The sequence below is a fragment of the Pangasianodon hypophthalmus genome, chromosome 12, assembly GCF_027358585.1.
Source record: "Pangasianodon hypophthalmus isolate fPanHyp1 chromosome 12, fPanHyp1.pri, whole genome shotgun sequence".
Classification (NCBI taxonomy): domain Eukaryota; kingdom Metazoa; phylum Chordata; class Actinopteri; order Siluriformes; family Pangasiidae; genus Pangasianodon; species Pangasianodon hypophthalmus.
The window spans coordinates 10,938,822-10,957,354 of NC_069721.1; the positions used below are offsets into that span (position 1 = coordinate 10,938,822).

Sequence of the window (18,533 nt, forward strand, 5' to 3'; positions counted from 1 at the left end):
TCATGAGAAATCATTTTCACACATGAATTGGCCACCACAGAGTCCTGACCTTAACCCCACTGAAAGTCTTTGAGATGTGCTGGAGAAGACTTTACGGAGTGGTTAGACTTTCCCGTCCTCAATGCAAGATCTCAGCCAAAAATTAATGCAACTCTGGATGGAAATAAATGTTGTGAAGTTGCATAAGGTTGTTGAAACAATGCCAGGACGAATGCGTGCCGTAATAAAAGCTAAATGCAGTGCAACAAAATATTAGTGTGCGACTTTTTTTTTGGCCAGGCAGTGTATTTATAAATATATAAAAAATATATTTACAAATATCTAAAAAGTGGTGTATGGGTAAAACATCATATCAATCAAATCCATTTACACGAACAATAAATGCAGTATAAAAATTGTCAATAAAAGCACACAGTTCTTTCCTCAGGAGCATGGGGTGATAGAGCTGCTATAGGGCTGCTGCTTAAATATCCACAGTGGCCACAGCAGAACCTGGAGCTGTTGCTGCAGTTACTGTCAGACCTGGATCCTAACAGACAACCTCAAAAAGACCAAAACTCTTATAATCCAGAAAATAGCCTCATTCCGATTCTGATTTAAGGGATACACACCACTTTTTAGAGACCCAAAAAGTATGTAAAGTATAATTATTTAGGACAAAAAATTACTTCAACTGAAAGTTTCAGTCAACAAACTGACAGCGAAAGCATGCAGGACATCACACATCATTTATAAAGTAATACATCCTTACTCAAATACTAATTTGAATTTGACTCAACCTATTCATACGTTAGTGAGGTTTGGGGCCCACTTACCAACTAAAACTCCAACCAACAGGACAAACACCCGGCTGAAATTTTACGCATAGAACACACACCAACAGTGCACTGCATCAGGACCAGTCTAACAGAACAGAGTTAACCAAATTATGACACTGCAAAAAACAAAGCTACGTAAACCAGTGCACAAGCCAAACTCAAGCAGAGTAAAATGCCCAGCTATCTGGCCCTAAAACAAAAGTACGCTATAATAGATAACCTGAGCATCATGACTGAGACCAAACAAGCTGGCCATCTAGATGGACCTAGGTAAGAAATCCTGGCTACCTACAGAGCAGTGTGAACACACAACGCAACAACAATGCAGTGGAGACATACTGAGCTGCAAATTTATGGGATATCAACTTTTGGAAGGTTCATCCTCAATTCTACACTCTCATCAGCACCAAACTTGCCCATTCTGTACATATCCAAACACCCAAACACACACACACACACACACACACACACACACACACACACAGCCCTGACTGACGTCTGCACTGAGTGATTACTATGTCTTTGTGATTGTTTGATTATTTTAAATTTAAATACTTTCTTATCTCAATGCTTTGGCAATACTGTAATTGCTGCAATGGTCATGTGAATTGAACTGAACTGAATTTAATTTAATTGAATTCAACTGAAGTGAGAAAGACAGAGAAACATGATGCTGGGGTATCCTGAATGGCAAAGAGGACTGGGAGCAGTGTGTGGCCTGATGCAGCTCTAATGCCTGTAATTGGATGTGAAACAAGTTTGAGGCACCAACAGAGAGAACAGGCTTAGCAAGCGCAAACAGTCCTGAACCGGCAAGAGAGGGCGAGTGTGTGTCAGTGCATGAGGTAGTGAGAAAAGTGTGTGTGTGTGTGTGTGTGTGTGAGATAGAGAGAGAGAGAGAGAGAGAGAGAGAGAGAGAGAGTCAGTCAGACAGACAGACACAGAGATAAAGACTCAGGGAGAGAGAAAGAGAAATCTACTCTCATATAAAAGTGAGAAAAGTGTGTGTGTGTGTGTGTGTGTGTGAGTGAGAGAGAGAGAGAGAGAGAGAGAGAGAGAGTCAGTCAGACAGACAGACACAGAGATAAAGACTCAGGGAGAGAGAAAGAGAAATCTACTCTCATATAAAAGTGAGAAAAGTGAGAGAGAGAGAGACAGAGAGACACAGAGATAAAGACTCAGAGAGAGAAAGAGATAGAGAAATCTACTCTCATAGAAAAGTGAGAAAAGTGTGTGTGTGTGTGTGTGTGAGTGAGAGAGAGAGAGAGACAGAGAGAGAGAGAATAAATCCTGGTGTCACTGTCTACTCCAGCATGTTCACTCTGACAGAAAGGGTTTAGCAGCTGGCCAAAAAGATCCTAACAAGAAAACAAAAAATAAGTGGGAGCAGAAGAGTACAGCAGAAGGAGGAACTGTTTGAAATATCAGAACAAAGCCTAAGGAGAGAGAGAGACAATGAAACAAAGCAAAACCAACAGAGATGATTTTTTTTTTTTTAAAAAAAAAAGGAAAATTATTTGCTAGAAATGCCAATAAGTCAACCCTGTACTTATCCATAATACTTCAAACATCAACTTAATATTCATCAACTCATTAGTTCATCACTAATCTTCATTAGGCAATCATATACAGTTTATGAACATTACATCTCCCTCATGTTTTTATAATTATCCTCATCACATAGACCAATTAATGACTCCTACACCCATCACTCAAGCGAACGTGCAGCAAATAAATGTACATTTTATCATCTTTATAGAATAGTAAGATCAATAGGAAGATGGCATGACACATAACATCATAAACTATTCCCATATCTATTTGGGAAAAATAAATGGAATATGATGATTCACAACTAGTGGAGCATTATACTAAGGGCTGAAAAAAGAAGTTTATAATATATAGTAATGTGAATGAAAGAGAGAAGCAGAGATAGTCAGTGAGAGATTTACACTGGCACAGTTTTATACGAGTGAAAATTTTAGAACATCGCCTGGTCTTTTCCAATCTTCAGCTGTCCAGTTTCAGTGAGCCTGTGCCCACTGTAGCCTCAGATTCCTGTTCTCGGCTGACAGGAGTAGATCCTGATGTGGTCTTCTACTGTTCTAGCCCATCTGCCTGTCTTGTGCATTTTGAGATGCTTTTCGGGTCAGCACAGTTGTAAAGAGTAGCTATTTCAGTTACTTTAGCCCTTCTGTTAGCAGAGATAGTCAGTGACAGATTTACAGTCACCCTTAGAGTCATTTGCAGTCACCCTTGATGTCTTGAGCATTCTGAGACGCTTTTCTGCTCAGGACGGTTGTAAAGAGTGGTTATTTCAGTTGCTTTAGCCTTCCTGTGTGCTTTCTTCGTAGCTTGATAAGTGGACCCAAACCATGTCATATGAAATTATTATAATACATTACATTAAAATACATTATAATTATCTTGATTTTTTTTTTTTAAAGATCTTGATTTTTTTAGCCCTTCTGTTAGCTTGAACCTATCTAGCCATTCACTTCTGACCTCTCTCATTGACAAAATGCTTGAGTTACTCTTCTGATTAAACCTTTGAATTTTACAGAACTAAGGTATCACACAACACATTCAGAATATTTCCAAAAGATACTCCCTCAGTTGGTGTTTTGATGATAGTCATGGACAGCGCTGTCTGACACATTGGTCCAAAATCTCCCACAGGTGTTTAATTAAGTTAAGACCTGGTGACTGTGAAGGCCATGGCATATGATTTACATCATTTTCATACTCATCAAACCATTCAGTGAGCCCTTGTGCCCTTGTATGGGGACAATGTCATGCTGGAAAGAAATGTTTCATCATAGGATGAAGGAGAACAGTCAGAATAACTTTGTATTGATTTGCAGTCACCCTTGATGTCTTGTGCATTCTGAGACGCTTTTCTGCTCAGCACGGCTGTACAGCGTGGTTATTTCAGTTACTTTTGCCTTCCTGTGAGCTTTCTTCTTAGCTTGATAAGTGGACCCAAACCATGTCATAGAAAATTATATTACATTACATTAAAATACATTATAATTATCTTGATTTTTTTTAAAGATCTATAAAAATCTGTTGTGTGGATTTGAGTATGCCTGTGTTTTTCAGTGTACCTGAATGCTAAATTTTGATTGACAGATCCATACTAATGCTAGTGGTCTTTGGTCACTGCATCAGGTGCATGAAATGTGCCACTAGTTTGTGATCTCAGGAAGCTCAAATCCTTTCTGTTACATGACACTAAATGCAAACATGTGGCAGTTTTAATGCGGCAGCAAGTAATGGTTTAAGCCAATGTATAAGCTGCTTCTGTAGTTTTGCTCAAGCGCAATAGAAATAGTATTTATAGTGGTTGACGAATTTTTTACAGTGTCTCATTTATACTGCCCACCACTGATTTGCATAATTCTTGAAACACACTCCGCATCTGCCAGAGAACAGCAAGCATATGCTTTAGACAATACAGGACAGCTCTCTCCCCTTATTGTAAAACCACATGTGACAGATGACCTGAGTGAGAGCTATACCATTAAAGACCACACAAAAACCTGCACTTCTAACCTCGAAAACAGCCATAATCATTATGACGCTCCCGAAGTTTTTATGCACTACAGCACAGCCTGAATCAGACAAACGAGGGCTGTTGGCTCACTTAAGTATCATTATATACTGATGCTTAGCTACTCTCCATTAATCAGCACACATCCTACTCGCAAGGTCCTTATTTACGGCTTCTTTAATGAACAGTGCCATCAGAGGAAATCTACAAGAGGTCATGACCCAGATCTCATCATCTAGTAGTCTTCTTGTGGACAGCATTGTGTGTCATAAGTACATTTAAACATTTTACACCCAAAGGGAGAACGTGTATACTCTGTGACCACTTCATTAGGTACAACTCCCTAGCCATGTGTACATGTGTAGTAAGACCATATGATACTGCAAACTATAAACTATAAATCTGCCTGCTGCTGCATATATTTTAAGAATTGGGTTCTTAACACAAGTGTGTATTCCAGCAAACATTGAGGAGTTTTACTACCATATGAGTGTGTGTGTATGAAAGAGAGAGAAAGACAGTAACACAAAAACCACAAATGCCCATATAGCGCTTTCTCTGGAAACTAGGTCACAGGCAGTAGCAGGGAAACAAATATAATGAGGCATGATCACGCAGTACGTTCAAGTTTGTAAGTATAAAAAGAGGCACATTAAGCACAAAAGAGTCTGCACAAAACTGGCCAGCAAACTAATGTGAAGTGATGACAAAGTTCCAGAAAAGGATCCTGGAAAGGCACACACTCCTCAATCTACTGCAAGGGCCATCAAAGACCAAGCAGACCTACAGCTAAACAAAGACTGATTATTGCCTAGCAAAAACTGCACTAAGTAGTATGTTATACTGTAGATGGTGAAGGCCAGTACATCAATATTAGTGCCTACAGAGGCATGTTGTTTTTACATACTATTTATTGATAGTATGCAGTTTGGAACAAACTAAATTAAATATTTTTGTTTCTGACAATCTGGTTAACAGAATTTAAAAACTGTTTCATTGCAAAAATATAGTTGGCTACAGTAGATAAGCAGAAGTTGAGAGCAGATGAGCAGACACTTCATGTGTGTTCACTACAGTGTCGCTTTCTGTCTTTGCTCACTATGTTTATTTCTTCACCTGCAATGATTTGCTAGGATGAACAGCCAATCGGAGAATGCTTTCTCCTATTGGCCTCCAACACTGACCCAACAACTAGAGCTAACAATGCCTACACACTGATGCTTGGCCATAAGAGGAGGTTCCTTCAGGTCATGAACATGTATTTATGTGCTCTTATACCTGCACTACACTTTTATTAGAAGACAAAATAGAGATGAATACAAAACAAGACAATTCAATAATAGAGATGAAGACAAAACAAGATTAATGTACTGTTTGTGTGATTTCCATACAAAGACCGGATAGGAAAAGGCAGACCAGTGGAATGAATTAACTGAAGCAATAAAAGGGCTGCTGCAGGCATCATTCCTTTTTAGTAGGAGCTTTTCACATCAGACACAGAGGTCAAGCAGGCAAAAAAACAACCCATTACTAAGATACCACATCACTCCATTTAAACATAATCACTATCACAGAGCAATGGGATCTTTTGAATAAACACAGCCTCATCAATCAGGTAAAAAAACATTATTGATCCTATAATGTGTCTATTATGCTCTAATGTCACCATCTACTTTTCAGTACACAGCCAACCAACAACTGACCAAATAAACTGCAGGTATTTAAGCTCTTAGAGAGAAAGGCTTGAGTAGAGAGCTGGCTTCTGTTTGTTAAAGTTTGTTAAAGAAAGCATCTAAAGTTGCATGTTAGAAAAACAAGCATGGCCCGAATGGCGCAACAGAAGAGCGCTCGCTTTGTCATCCAGAGATCATGAGTTAGAATCCCGATGATGCCACAGGCATCTGTGGCCTGGAGTCCTAGAGAGCAGAACTCGCCGTGCTCTCAGGGAGGGAGGGGTAGCATGTTCTCCCCTATTAGTCACAGCGACACTAGCCAATCATGGGTGTCTGTGAGCTCATGTATGTGGAAGTGGACGGATAGCGCTTTCCGCAGTGTGTTATGCCGCATGACTTTGCATGAGCAGCAGTTCGAAAAGATGCAGTTGGCTGGCTTCACATGCCTCAGAGGAAGCATGTGATAGCCTTTGCTGTCATGTCGACAGGGGAGAGCTGCCTGATGAGTGGGAATTGTGGGAATTGGCCAAGACTAAATTAGGGAGAAAATAAAAAAAATGGACTGGAATATTTGGAATGCTCTGTCTAACTAAGCCAATGTGGACATAAATAGAATTTCTACTCGTTTTATTTCTATTTCTATTTGTTTAAACATACTTACAATATTTAAATACTTATTATAATAGACAAATTTTCTTTAACAGCAGCTCTGAGAGTAGTTCCAGCTGTAATTCAAATGATAGGTTTATATTACTGCGTGGTTCTAATATCACTTCTATAGTAACAGCTCATTCACAGGGACTTGCATTGCCGATGCTCCACATAATCTAAGGCTGATAATAAACAGATTATTATTATATTAAGATTATATTAAGAAAATTAACAAAGAAAAAAAACATCTAATCATTGAAATGGTAAAGCATTCTAAAAGCAGATGTTTATTCAACACTTCTGGAGTATTGAGTGCCAGTAAGATGATGAGCAAGTTTTATGCCATGGGAAAGTCTTCAGGACAGAGGACCTAGCATGACATGCCAAGCTGTTTATGGCTTCTACAACGTAAGTGACAACAGGAACTAAGTTGTCTTGCAGAAGTTCCATGACATAAAATGTAACTATAAATTGTTAAAAAGCATGACGTTTCATTCATTAAAAAATTAATGGAATGAAAGGAATGATACACACAGGACATGCTGTTACAGGAAAATAATCCACTTCAAGGTGTTAAAGGCCCTCCAATTGTGTCAGGCCATATCACACCAACCCATCATGGATTATTTTTCTATAACAGTACAACCTACTGTGTTTTATTAATTACATAATAAAGTTCAAGTAAACTTCCTCTAAAAACAAGCAGAATCGTATCATTAACAAAAAAAAACAACAGTCTGGAATTTTTCACATAAATTCCCAAAGTCTTTATATAGATATTCTCTCATTAGCTCTATATTCTCTTGCCAAGCTCCTTAAGACATCTGCACAAAACAAAACCCATAATATCATAAACTCTGAGGTTCTAAATCAGTGGTCCTCAGCTCTAATCCTGGGAGCTCAGTGCACAGTACATGGTCCTACACGTGGGCTGGGAGTAAAGATATGTGAATGGGAGTAAAGATATGTGAATGAGAAAAAAGCGCATTAAGCAGATTACCACTTTAGGCCAAAATGTGTATGTGATCATTTACTATGCCATGATTTCTCATCTAAAAAAGCAATTATGAAAGTAGAATTCAGTACCATGTTGTGAAACACACTCACCTCGATGAGTTTACGCTCATAGCTAGCTGCCAGTTCCTCCACATCTGCCACTGACCTGTGCTGCACAGCTGGAGCAGAGCTTTCACAGTTTATCAGCGTGGGGAGAGCTGCAGGACAAAAAAAAGCATAGCACTGCATTATTCTAAACCATAAAAATACTACTATACTTACAAAAGATACTGAAAACTGCCTGAAGGAGGAAAAAGAGTGGTTTATTGACAAAAGAGACATAATAAAGTCTGACTTATTGAATGATGAGTTATTTGGGCAGAACTATTTTCAGTCAGTCAATGTGCAGTTTTCTCTAAATACTCAGAACAAACATAAAAATAATTTCTTTTGCCTTCTGGACTTTTTGCATCAAGAAACTGCTTTGTTCCTTGTAAACATTTCTGAAAATGGTTCATCACTTAATGCCAGTAAACAGAACTCATTTAGCCTGCAAACACAACATAATCTAATTTCAGAGAAGCACTCAGAACTGGTAGAGGCTGAGCTCTACAGATTTCATAAGAAGCATGAAGAGTGAGATTTTCCCCACCCTGCAAACTCAATTAAAAACCTCAATAACTCAGCTTTTGACAATGTAAATGCAGCCTCAACCACCCCGAGAGAAAATATGCTATAGGGTGAGAGCAGCCGAAACTCTCCAACCTAAGCCTAAGCCTGAATCTGACAGAAAAGTGAAACTATTCCAATACGAGTCTTGTTTTAATCCCCACAATATAACACTCTGTATTTCAAGCTTTGGAGAGAGAAATTGATTCCAGGAGATGCGATGGCAGGATTAGGCTGGGCAGGACTGTCGTTAAGTGTCAGTGTAATGCAGAAGTGCCTGATAAGAAGAAGAAGAGACAAAGCCAATGGAAAGTATAACACTGATGGAGAGCCAAGAGCAAATAGGTCTACACAGTAAGTCTCAAGGCACAGAAATACTGGACAGTTGTGTAGTCACAGAGTCCCCCTAAGAAGCCTAAAGAAGCACAACAGGCCTGATATGGTCTAAGCATTATCACTGCACCTGCACACAGTCACCTGCCATTTCAATGTTTAGGCTTATCTTCGCTTTTCAATAGCCAGTGTAGCCTTCTTACGAACAGACAGCTACTGTCAGCAAGCGTGGTGAAAGCACAGCCCACGCTGCCGATTCCAGGCTACCACCAAGCCTGATATGGTGCTCATACAGAAGGGGTGTGTGTGTGTAAAAGTTGCCTTGAACTACAGAAATAGATATGGCTGCTTGTGTGCAAACACTGAAACCAATTTCACTGTAATGTTGAACATGCTTGCACCGTGTGTGTTGTGTGTGTGCGCGTGTGTGTGTGCACAAGGAGGGAAAATGAAATATGATGTCAATTCATTGCTGTAATACCACAAAGACAATCCACTTTTTTCATATTGATTGGGCCATGTAGCAAAAATTGATCAGCTTTTGGGATCCAGACAGCTTTAAATAAGTGCTGAGATGAAAAAAATATAAAAGGAGGTTACTGGTTAAAATGAAAAAGAATTCGTGCGTCAATCATGCACAGATGAATGCTGTTTGTTTGTGTTTGTCCAATCATCACTAACCTTATTTCTTGAATTATTACCTTCACCTTTTAGCAAAGCCAAAATGGTTTTATTCAAAAAAGTTTTATTTCAACACTGGAAAAGTTGTAGTTAAAGTCACAAAAAGTGAAGCCACCACTTGCATGCATGCATGTATATATATATATATATATATATATATATATATATATATATATATATATATATATGTAGTTTTTCTAGATACAACATATGAGAGGAGCTCATAAAAACAAAGACATAATTAAGGTGTTCAGTGGGGTTGAGGTCAGGGCTCTGTGCAGACCACTCAAGTTCTTCCACTCCAGCCTTGGCAAACCATGTCTTCTTGTAGTTTTTCTAGATACAACATATGAGAGGAGCTCATAAAAAACAAAGACATAATTAAGAGCCGGGGAAAACTTTTGAACAGAATGGAAATGTGTACATTTATCATATTTTTTTCATTTAGTACTGCCCTTCAGGCTACAGAAGATAGTTACATGTTTCCCAGAAGACAAAATAAGTTAAATTTACCCTGATGTTCAAATTCAAAACGTTTTCACCCCCTGGCTCTTAATGCATGTTTTTTCCTTCTGGAGCATCTGTGAGCGTTTGAACCTTCTGTAATAGTTGCATATGAGTCCCTCAGTCGTCCTCAGTGTGAAAAGATGAATCTCAAAATCATACAGTCATTGTTGGAAAGGGTTCAAATACACAAAAAATGCTGGAAAACCAAAGAATTTGTGGGACCTGAAGGATTTTTCTGAAGAACAGCAAGCAGTTTAACTGTTCAGGACAAACAAGAGACTCTTGAACAACTATCAGTAAACAAAAAAACACAGCTGTGGATCATTCAGGTAACAACACAGTATTAAGAATCAAAGGTATGTAAACTTTTGAACGGGGTCATTTTTATAAATTCATCTATTATTTTCTCTTGTGGACTATATATAAACATCTTTTATGTTAAATATCTTATTCAGGTCAGCACTAAATAAACAATAACATGCATTTTGTATGATCCCTCTTATTTTGGTAAAATAATAATTTTATTATTATAAAATTAAAATTTTATTATAAAATAACTATTTTGCAGATTCTGAAAGGGGTATGTAAGCTTTTGACCTCATATATATATTAGTTTTTCTAGATACCTAGATACAACATATGAGAGGAGCTCATAAAAACAGCAAGAAGCAAAATAAGAACAGAAAGAGAACAGAACAAAAGCTAGATATAAGGAAGACAAGTGTGTTTCATCCCACCATCCCTCTCCAGAAGAACACTAGTGGAAGATTAAACCATCATTATCCAATCTACACTATATGGCCAAAGGTATGTGGACACCTGATCATCACACCCATATGTGGACCTTCTACAAACTGTTGCCATAAATTTGGAGGCACACAATTGTAAAGAATGTCTTTGTATGCTTCAGAATTAAAACTTCCCTTCACTGGAACTAAGAGGCCCAAACATGCTCCAGCATGACAGTGTCCCTGTGAACAAAGCAAGCTCCATGAAGACATGGTTTGCCAAGGCTGGAGTGGAAGAACTTGAGTGGCCTGCACAGAGCCCTGACCTCAACCCCACCGAACACCTTTGGGATGAACAGGAATGCTGAATGAGCACCGGGCCTCCTCACCCAACATCAGTGCCTGACCTCACTAACGCTCTCGTGGCTGAATGAGCAAAATTCCCAACAGGCACCGTCCAAAATCCAGTGGAAAGCCTTCCCAGAAGAGTGGATACTGTTACATCCAAACTAATGCCATGCCATTGGAATAGGATGTTCAACAAGCACATAGGGTGTCATGGTCAGGTGTCCACTTTTTTTTTTTAGCCATATAACGTACCACTCACTGTTTTATTGCTATTAAAGGAAGAGTGCAGCTAAAATTAAAATGGACACAATTGTCCCTTAGACCAAATGAAGATAATCAACTGAGACATGTTTGTTGTCGGAAGATTTCGTTATAGGCCTGTTTATGTGGTTTTTGAAAGTGCATCACACCCTGGCATCTAAAAAAGGAATTGACTGGTATTACTGAGTCAAAGAGTTCATGTGAAATGAGGGTTGGGCAAAAAGAGAATACAAGAAAAGATGGTATGCTCCACAGATTTCTTAAGCATTCAGTCAATCTGCTTTAAAGAAAAGAAGTATTCAGAGTATAATTATTTAATTAATATTAATTTGTTACCACTTAAATAAATTTTATTTTTCTTAAAAAAAATCAGCGAAGGTTAATAAATGCAGCACACATGTTCCACTATCCACAATGAGCTTCCTTTGGTAAATGGAAGTGCTGGAACATTTTTTCCAAATTATCTCTGAGGCAAGGGGGAAACGTTTATTGTGGAATGGCAGCTATGCCTGCTAGCAATAAAAACTTCACCTCCAATCCAATGACTTTACTTCCAATTAAAAAAAACACACATTCTGACCAAAGTTGAGCTAACAGAAGATATTAGTAGTGTTCATCTAGAGGCACTTTGTAAGCCTGTAAGGTTCTCATATGTATTTTCACACTAGATAAGCCTGGATTATACAGTACAGTGAGAGTTAGGTTAAACATCTTAGTCTTAGAGTAGTCTGGATATTCACACTATTCCAGTTCAATGATGTTGATCCCTGGCCATGCACAGGATATGAGTTTAACAGAGTTAGCATCCAGAAGAATTTCATTTGAAGATACCTGCCAAGTAAGACCACTGAGGAACAGTTTGCCTCAGGTAATACTCACAAATGACTATACAGCTCACATGTGACTTTTCAAAATGTATTCTAAATTTATTACTCATTTTATATATTTTACAGAATGCCTTCAGGACAGGGTATTCAGTATTCAGCCATAAATATGTTTATTCCAAACACAGTGATGCAGACATGGTCTGTTTTGGTTTTTTTATTTTGGATTTTTCTCCATTTTCTCCCTAATTTGGTCACTTGCCAATTCACACCCACCAGGTAGCTCTTCTCTGTCACAAACACCTACCAACCAGGGAGGGTGAAGGCTAACTCTTTCTTCCTCCAAAACATGTGAAGCCAGCCAGCTGCATCTTTTCGAACTGCTGCTCATGCTGTGTCACAGGTCAGCATAATACACTCTGAGGACAAAGAGCTATCTGCCCTCTTCTGCATACATGAGCCCACAGAGCACTATGATTGGCTAGTGTCACTGTGATTGACAGGGAAAAGAGAGTAATGCCCTCCCCACCCAGAAGTTCACAGCCACGGATGGCTGCAGTATTTCCTGGATTCAAACTCATGATCTCCTGATGATAGGGAGCCGCACAGAATCACGTTAATAACAGACTCATATCACTCAATAAAAAAAGCAAAAAAAAAAAAAAAAAAATGCTTTGATTGATGTACAAAATTTTTTTTGAAAGAGAGATTCCTTTAAAACAGCAAAGACAAGCACCCTGTGGACAACATGCTGGGCTCTTTAAGGAGAATTCTTACATAATAACATAACATTTTTGCCCTTTAATCCCAACATCGCTCACACACTTGAAGCTAATTTACTGGCAAGTGGCCATAAGCGTCAAGCATATACTGGCCACTTTTGTTCAATAATAAGTAACCTGCAAGTGCTATGTCTTGGACTAACTAGCTCTCTCTCCATCATTATAAATGAGGTGACTGGCCCTAAACGCTGAGGATTTGTGAGAAAACAGTCAAACTTGCAGTTAACAGCTTCCATGATGTGTCTCACACCCATGCCAAACAGAAAAGCTGTTTATCACCACTCTTCAGTAACCTAGACACTCTAGATCATGCGCTGAATACGCAATCCCAGAAATCGACGGTTAACAGGTTCCGCATAAATGTACAATTATTAATTTTACATCCAAATGGAGGCTTAAAATCTGTGTTGATGCACCTACAGGGACAATACACACATCAGAGTAACAAACAGAGGCATAATCACAGTCTGTTGATGTGCTACAGAGGGAGGAAAAAACATTTGGCAGACTTAATGAATGTGTTGATCAAAGTAATTTTGCTCCACTCTGACCGCTGAGCAGCCGCTAATGCTGTGAAACTGCTTGGGATAAATTCAGCGTATCATTCAGTCAGAATGAGGTGTCCTCAAATTACAACTCTCCACCAATTTGACTTTCAGACGTGAAACTGCATGCCAAAGTTGCCTTGGAAAAGGTGCGCTCACACACACACACACACACACACACACACACACACACTCACACACACACACACTCACACACACACACACACACACACACACAGAGGCCCAGTGCTCATACATAAACTGAATACTGAATACATTTAGTTACTACGAGCATAAATCTGGCCTTGAGCAGAATGAGGGCAAATCAGCAATGCCTCTGACAAACTGCAGTGAGAAAGATTAAATGTAAATTGAACACTGATCCACCTTTTTTAAGGTAGCGTGTGCTCAGTAAAATCATTTAAGTTTCAGAAAACACACAGCTCCATCTCACCAGATATCAACTCACTGGGATTTCATCACAACTTCCATCTGCCACAGAACTTTTTGTTCCCCCTTCCCACATCCAATAATGTCACATGAATCAAATCCCAGACCCCAGGGGTAATTTCCCATCCATTTTTGCACCTGCTTTATCTTTGGGCTTCCTCCAATCAAAGAAAGGGCATTGTGGATGTGATCACATCCCTGTATGGGAAATTGGAACACAGATCAATAAATGTGTCAGGGCTGATAATAGAGCCATGTCGGGCTCTGCAGTGAGGTGATAAAGACTGATGAAGAATAACTTGAAGCTATTGCTCCCGTCAGCCACCAGTGCTGAGGCACTATGTCTAATGCCCTGCAACACACAGACCACTTTTACTGCAATCAGTGCCATCTGTGTCTGAGAGATCACAGCTAATTCAACAAGAGCAAGCTCACACTGGAATTGGAAGGAAGAGTTGAGCAGTCAAGGTCATTCCTAAACACAAATTATATTACATTTAAAAAATTCCAGCTGTTACTATGAATAGTGGAAGCTATTGTCAGCTATGATGGCTAGCTAGCAAAACAGACTATTACTGGAGGCATATAGTAGCTAGATAAGGCAAGTTTGTATTTTCCTAGCTAGGTAATAAACATCATAAGACAGTATGTTAAAAAGTTAGTTTTAATTTTGCATAGGTGATGATAAGATGATGACTGGCACTAGAGATAGGTGACAAAATAAATAAGAAATAAAAAAAAAAAGTCCAGTTATTTTACTCACCTTAATAGTGATGGAGAAATTATACTTTTAATGTATATTTAACTGTGTTTTGTATTCTTGTACCTCAGCATACAGAGCAAAAGCAGTAACAACAGGCTGCTGGAAAATAATGATTCAAATACATTGCACTGAAACATTCCATTCTACAAAGCATCACACCTTTGATATTTGACAAGTTATTAAAAACACAACAAAAAAAATCTATGAAACCACATCAATGACTGGCTCATCACTGACAAGAAGACAGAGAGGCTGGAATCCAATTTAATATGCTTTGTGGAGATGCTTTTAAATATTCAGCATTATCTGACCACAGTGATGCCCTGATCAATAATAAACACACACAGAATTCTAATTTTTACACCTTAGCATTTGCATAACACTGCAAGTCAACTGAAGAAATTCTGCTCTGGCTTTTGGAAAGTATGAGTAGAGACAGAGGAGGTGTAAAAAACAGTTACATGGGAGGAGATTAAATCATCTCATCATTTCACCTCTCTCTCTCCATCTGCTTGGAATGGGCTGTTTACTACACCCCTGAAACAACTGTGTGTGTGTGAGTGAGAGAGAGAGAGAGAGAGAGAGAGAGCACATTCGGAGAGGAATAATTTTGCATTAGTTTTATTACAATGAAAGCATTTATTAAAGTAGCTTTGACCCATCACCATGAGACAAGCTCACAAGCCTCCCAGTAATGAACATTAGAGATGATACTAGCACAGCATCGTTTGCTGCCATATCGTATTGACTGATAACACGGCAACCACTGAACCAGTGGCCAGAGAAAAGGATCTGTGCTGGCAATATATGACACAAACGTTTCAGTCAAAGTTAAAGGAGGCCTTGGAGATCGGAAACACTCTGATCATCACCAGTGTGTGCGCACAGACAGATCACCTCCATGCTGAGTCTTCTGCAATAAAAGCAATGAGCCCCTTCTCTCTAAAGAGATGGAGGTGAGAAATGCCGGTTGTTATCAGAGAGAATCTACTTTATCAGACACTGAGCTACCCCATTCCAGGCACTGTAATTGACTGCCATGTCCAAAAGTCAATCTAATTGCTTTTTTGTTATTGTGGTAATAGCCTTGACAGTAGTAAAGGGAGCTGTCCTTCCCCAGGGAGAGAGAGCAGAGCACACAGACAATTAATTGCCCCCCCCCCCCCCCCCGTGATAATTAAATGCATGACGGCAGATAAACTCTCCCGATGACTAACGACAAATGTTAAAGTGGGTCAAGTCAATTATTTCAACATTAAGAGTGGAGAAATCAGTAAATTCACAGTAACCCCTAAAGGCAACATGCTGCCAGGGCTCACAGCTTGGGGGACGGATGTGCTAGGACTACAGCTAATCAAAAGTAATACAGCAGCATTGCTCTATTTTTTACTGAAACAAATGCAAAAGCACTTAAACACTGGTAAAGGGACCATCCACTCAATGATACGATTAAGACTGTGTCTCGTGAATATCATTACAGTGCAACCTGTCAAGGGGTGGGATACATAAGGCAGCAAGTGAACATTCAGTTCTTGAAATTGATGTGTTGGAAGCAGGAAAAACGGGCAAGCATAAGGATCTGAGCAACTTTGAAGAGGGCCAAATTGTGATGGCAAGACGACTGGGTCAGAGCATCTCCAAAATGGCAGGTCTTGTGCGGTGTTCCCGGTATGTAGTTGTTAGCACCTACCAAAAGTGGCAGAAGAAAGGAAAATCAGTGAACCAGCAACAGGGTCATAGACGCCCAAGGCTCACTGGGAGTGATGGCTACCCTGTCTGGTCCGATCCCACAGAAGAGCTACCGTAGCACAAATTGCTGAAAACTGCGTACGGGGTTGCATAGCCACAGACCGGTCAGAGAGCCCATGCTGACTCCTGTCAACTGCCGAACTGGACCATGGAGCAATGGAAGAAGGTTGTTTGGTCTGATGAATCACGTTTTCTTTTACAGCATGTGGACGGATGGGTGCGTGTGCGTCGCTTACATGGGTAAGAGATGGTCCCAGGATGCACTATGGGAAGAAGGAAAGCCGGTGGAAACAGTGTGATGCTCTAGGCAACGCTCTGCTGGGAAATGTGGATGTCACTTTGACACATACCACCTACTTAAACATTGCTGCAACTATACCCCTTCATGGCAACAGCATTCCCTAATGGCAGTGGCCTCTTTCAGCAAGATAACGCGCCTTGCCAGACTGCAAAAATGGTTCAGGAATGGTACTGAGGAACATGACAAAGAGTTCAAAGTGTTAACTTGGCCTCCAAATTCCCCAGATATCAATCCGATCGAGCATCTGTGGGACGTGCTGGACAAGCAAGTCCGATCCATGGAAAATCCACCTCGCAACTTACAGGACTTAAAGGATCTGCTGCTAAAGTCTTGGTGCCCGATACCACAGCACACCTTCAGAGGTCTTGTGGAGTCCATGCCTCGACAAGTAAGAACTGTTTTGGCGGCACAAGGGGGACCAATATTAGGCATGGTGGTTTTAATGTTATGGCTGATGGGTGTATATTGTACAGCTGTTGCATCATCAGTTAATTCTTTCAAAAACATCAGATAATTCACATATCAATATCAAAGTATAACCTAGTGTAATGAGCAAATCTTCTTATTTGATCAGCCTATTTAAGAGTTTCTTTAGTGTATGCATTTTGATGAGACCGATTTCAATTCAAGGCTGGGCGCTTATTTAGAAGCATGAAGTAGCATGCACACATTAAGTATTGATGTCCCCATCTGGTGCTTGGCAAAAACAAGAGGAAGTAGTCACGCGTGCATGCCGCGCTCGCCAGCACACCAACCCTCCCTGTCTTCCTGCTAAATCCCTCCACTACTTCACTCGCTTTCTTACAAAGTCAATAAGAAAAGGCCTTTCATTTCATATCAAATGAAACGCACTCCGTCCCTGATAGAGAATTGAAAAGAAGCGGATGGAGGATGGGAAAGAAAAGAATCACTGTCTCTGCATTCTATTAGCAAGTGTAATTTGGACTGTTCCTATTCTGGGGTTTGGAAAGCGAAGAGAGGAGAGGCCATATCTTGGCTGGCAGCAGGACTCAGTGTTAGCTGATGCTATCATGGATCTATTATGAGAGTGAGCAGCCTGACACTTGGTAGAATAGGAGCTTTTTCCCCACCATCGGCATCCATCAATAGGGTAATTGAGCACATTTCGCTAGAGAGCGTTGACAATGAGTCTCTTGAGAGGCCATCAGCAAACCACCTACGGCTTCCATTAATATTTCTCTACTTTACAGATGAGCTAAGACTAGCTGGGTCTGTGCAGCTTTTAGAGCAACCTGTAACTAGAACTCACTTGCAAATAAGATCCTATCCACATTTTTAATCAGTGAATTTATAAACTCTACACAAAAATATTCTGTCTGAGCCTGACCCATCAGCACCAGGTTTTTAATCCTGGTTTTCATTTTCAATCCTGACCAGCACCAATGACAGAACAAATAAAACCTGTTGTTACTTATAATAGTACCTATTACCATTACAGCAATGACCACCACAATCAGTAAACAAAATCAAAATTAATAAATAATCAGTCAAACCCACCAAAAGGTCAATCAAATGTCTGTCTTCCCTTTTTTACTGCACTAAACTGTACTAAATTGAGCCTGCTGCTTATCTCGCTCACCTCCATTCTCTCTCATGAGTGGAAATGTCGACTGCAGTGCCGTACACACTTTTAAGCAAAAGCAGCAATTGACCATTTCTAAAGGAATCATGAGAGATGTATCATCTTGGGTGTAATCAATCACTGATTCACACAAATTATGAGCGATGAATACTGTAAATTAATTGTTAAAGTGTCACTGTTTCACCTTGACTTTTTCAAAATATTAAAATACATATCCTTCTGTTCCTGTCTACCAATTTTTTATTTATTTTTTTTTTACCTGATCAAGTTTTGTTCTCATTCCTTTTGTGTCCAGCTG

The 18,533-nt window shown here is 39.6% G+C and overlaps 1 protein-coding gene across 1 annotated transcript in view; it reads right to left on the reverse strand.

The window, feature by feature from the left end:
- Nucleotides 1–18,533, reverse strand: part of snx29 (sorting nexin 29) — a 91,941-nt gene that overhangs the window by 38,567 nt on the left and 34,841 nt on the right. Inside the window, exon 15 of the mRNA XM_026915177.3 lies at nt 7,803–7,909. Coding sequence (XP_026770978.3) covers nt 7,803–7,909 — 107 coding nt within the window. The remainder of the gene's footprint in view (nt 1–7,802; nt 7,910–18,533) is intronic.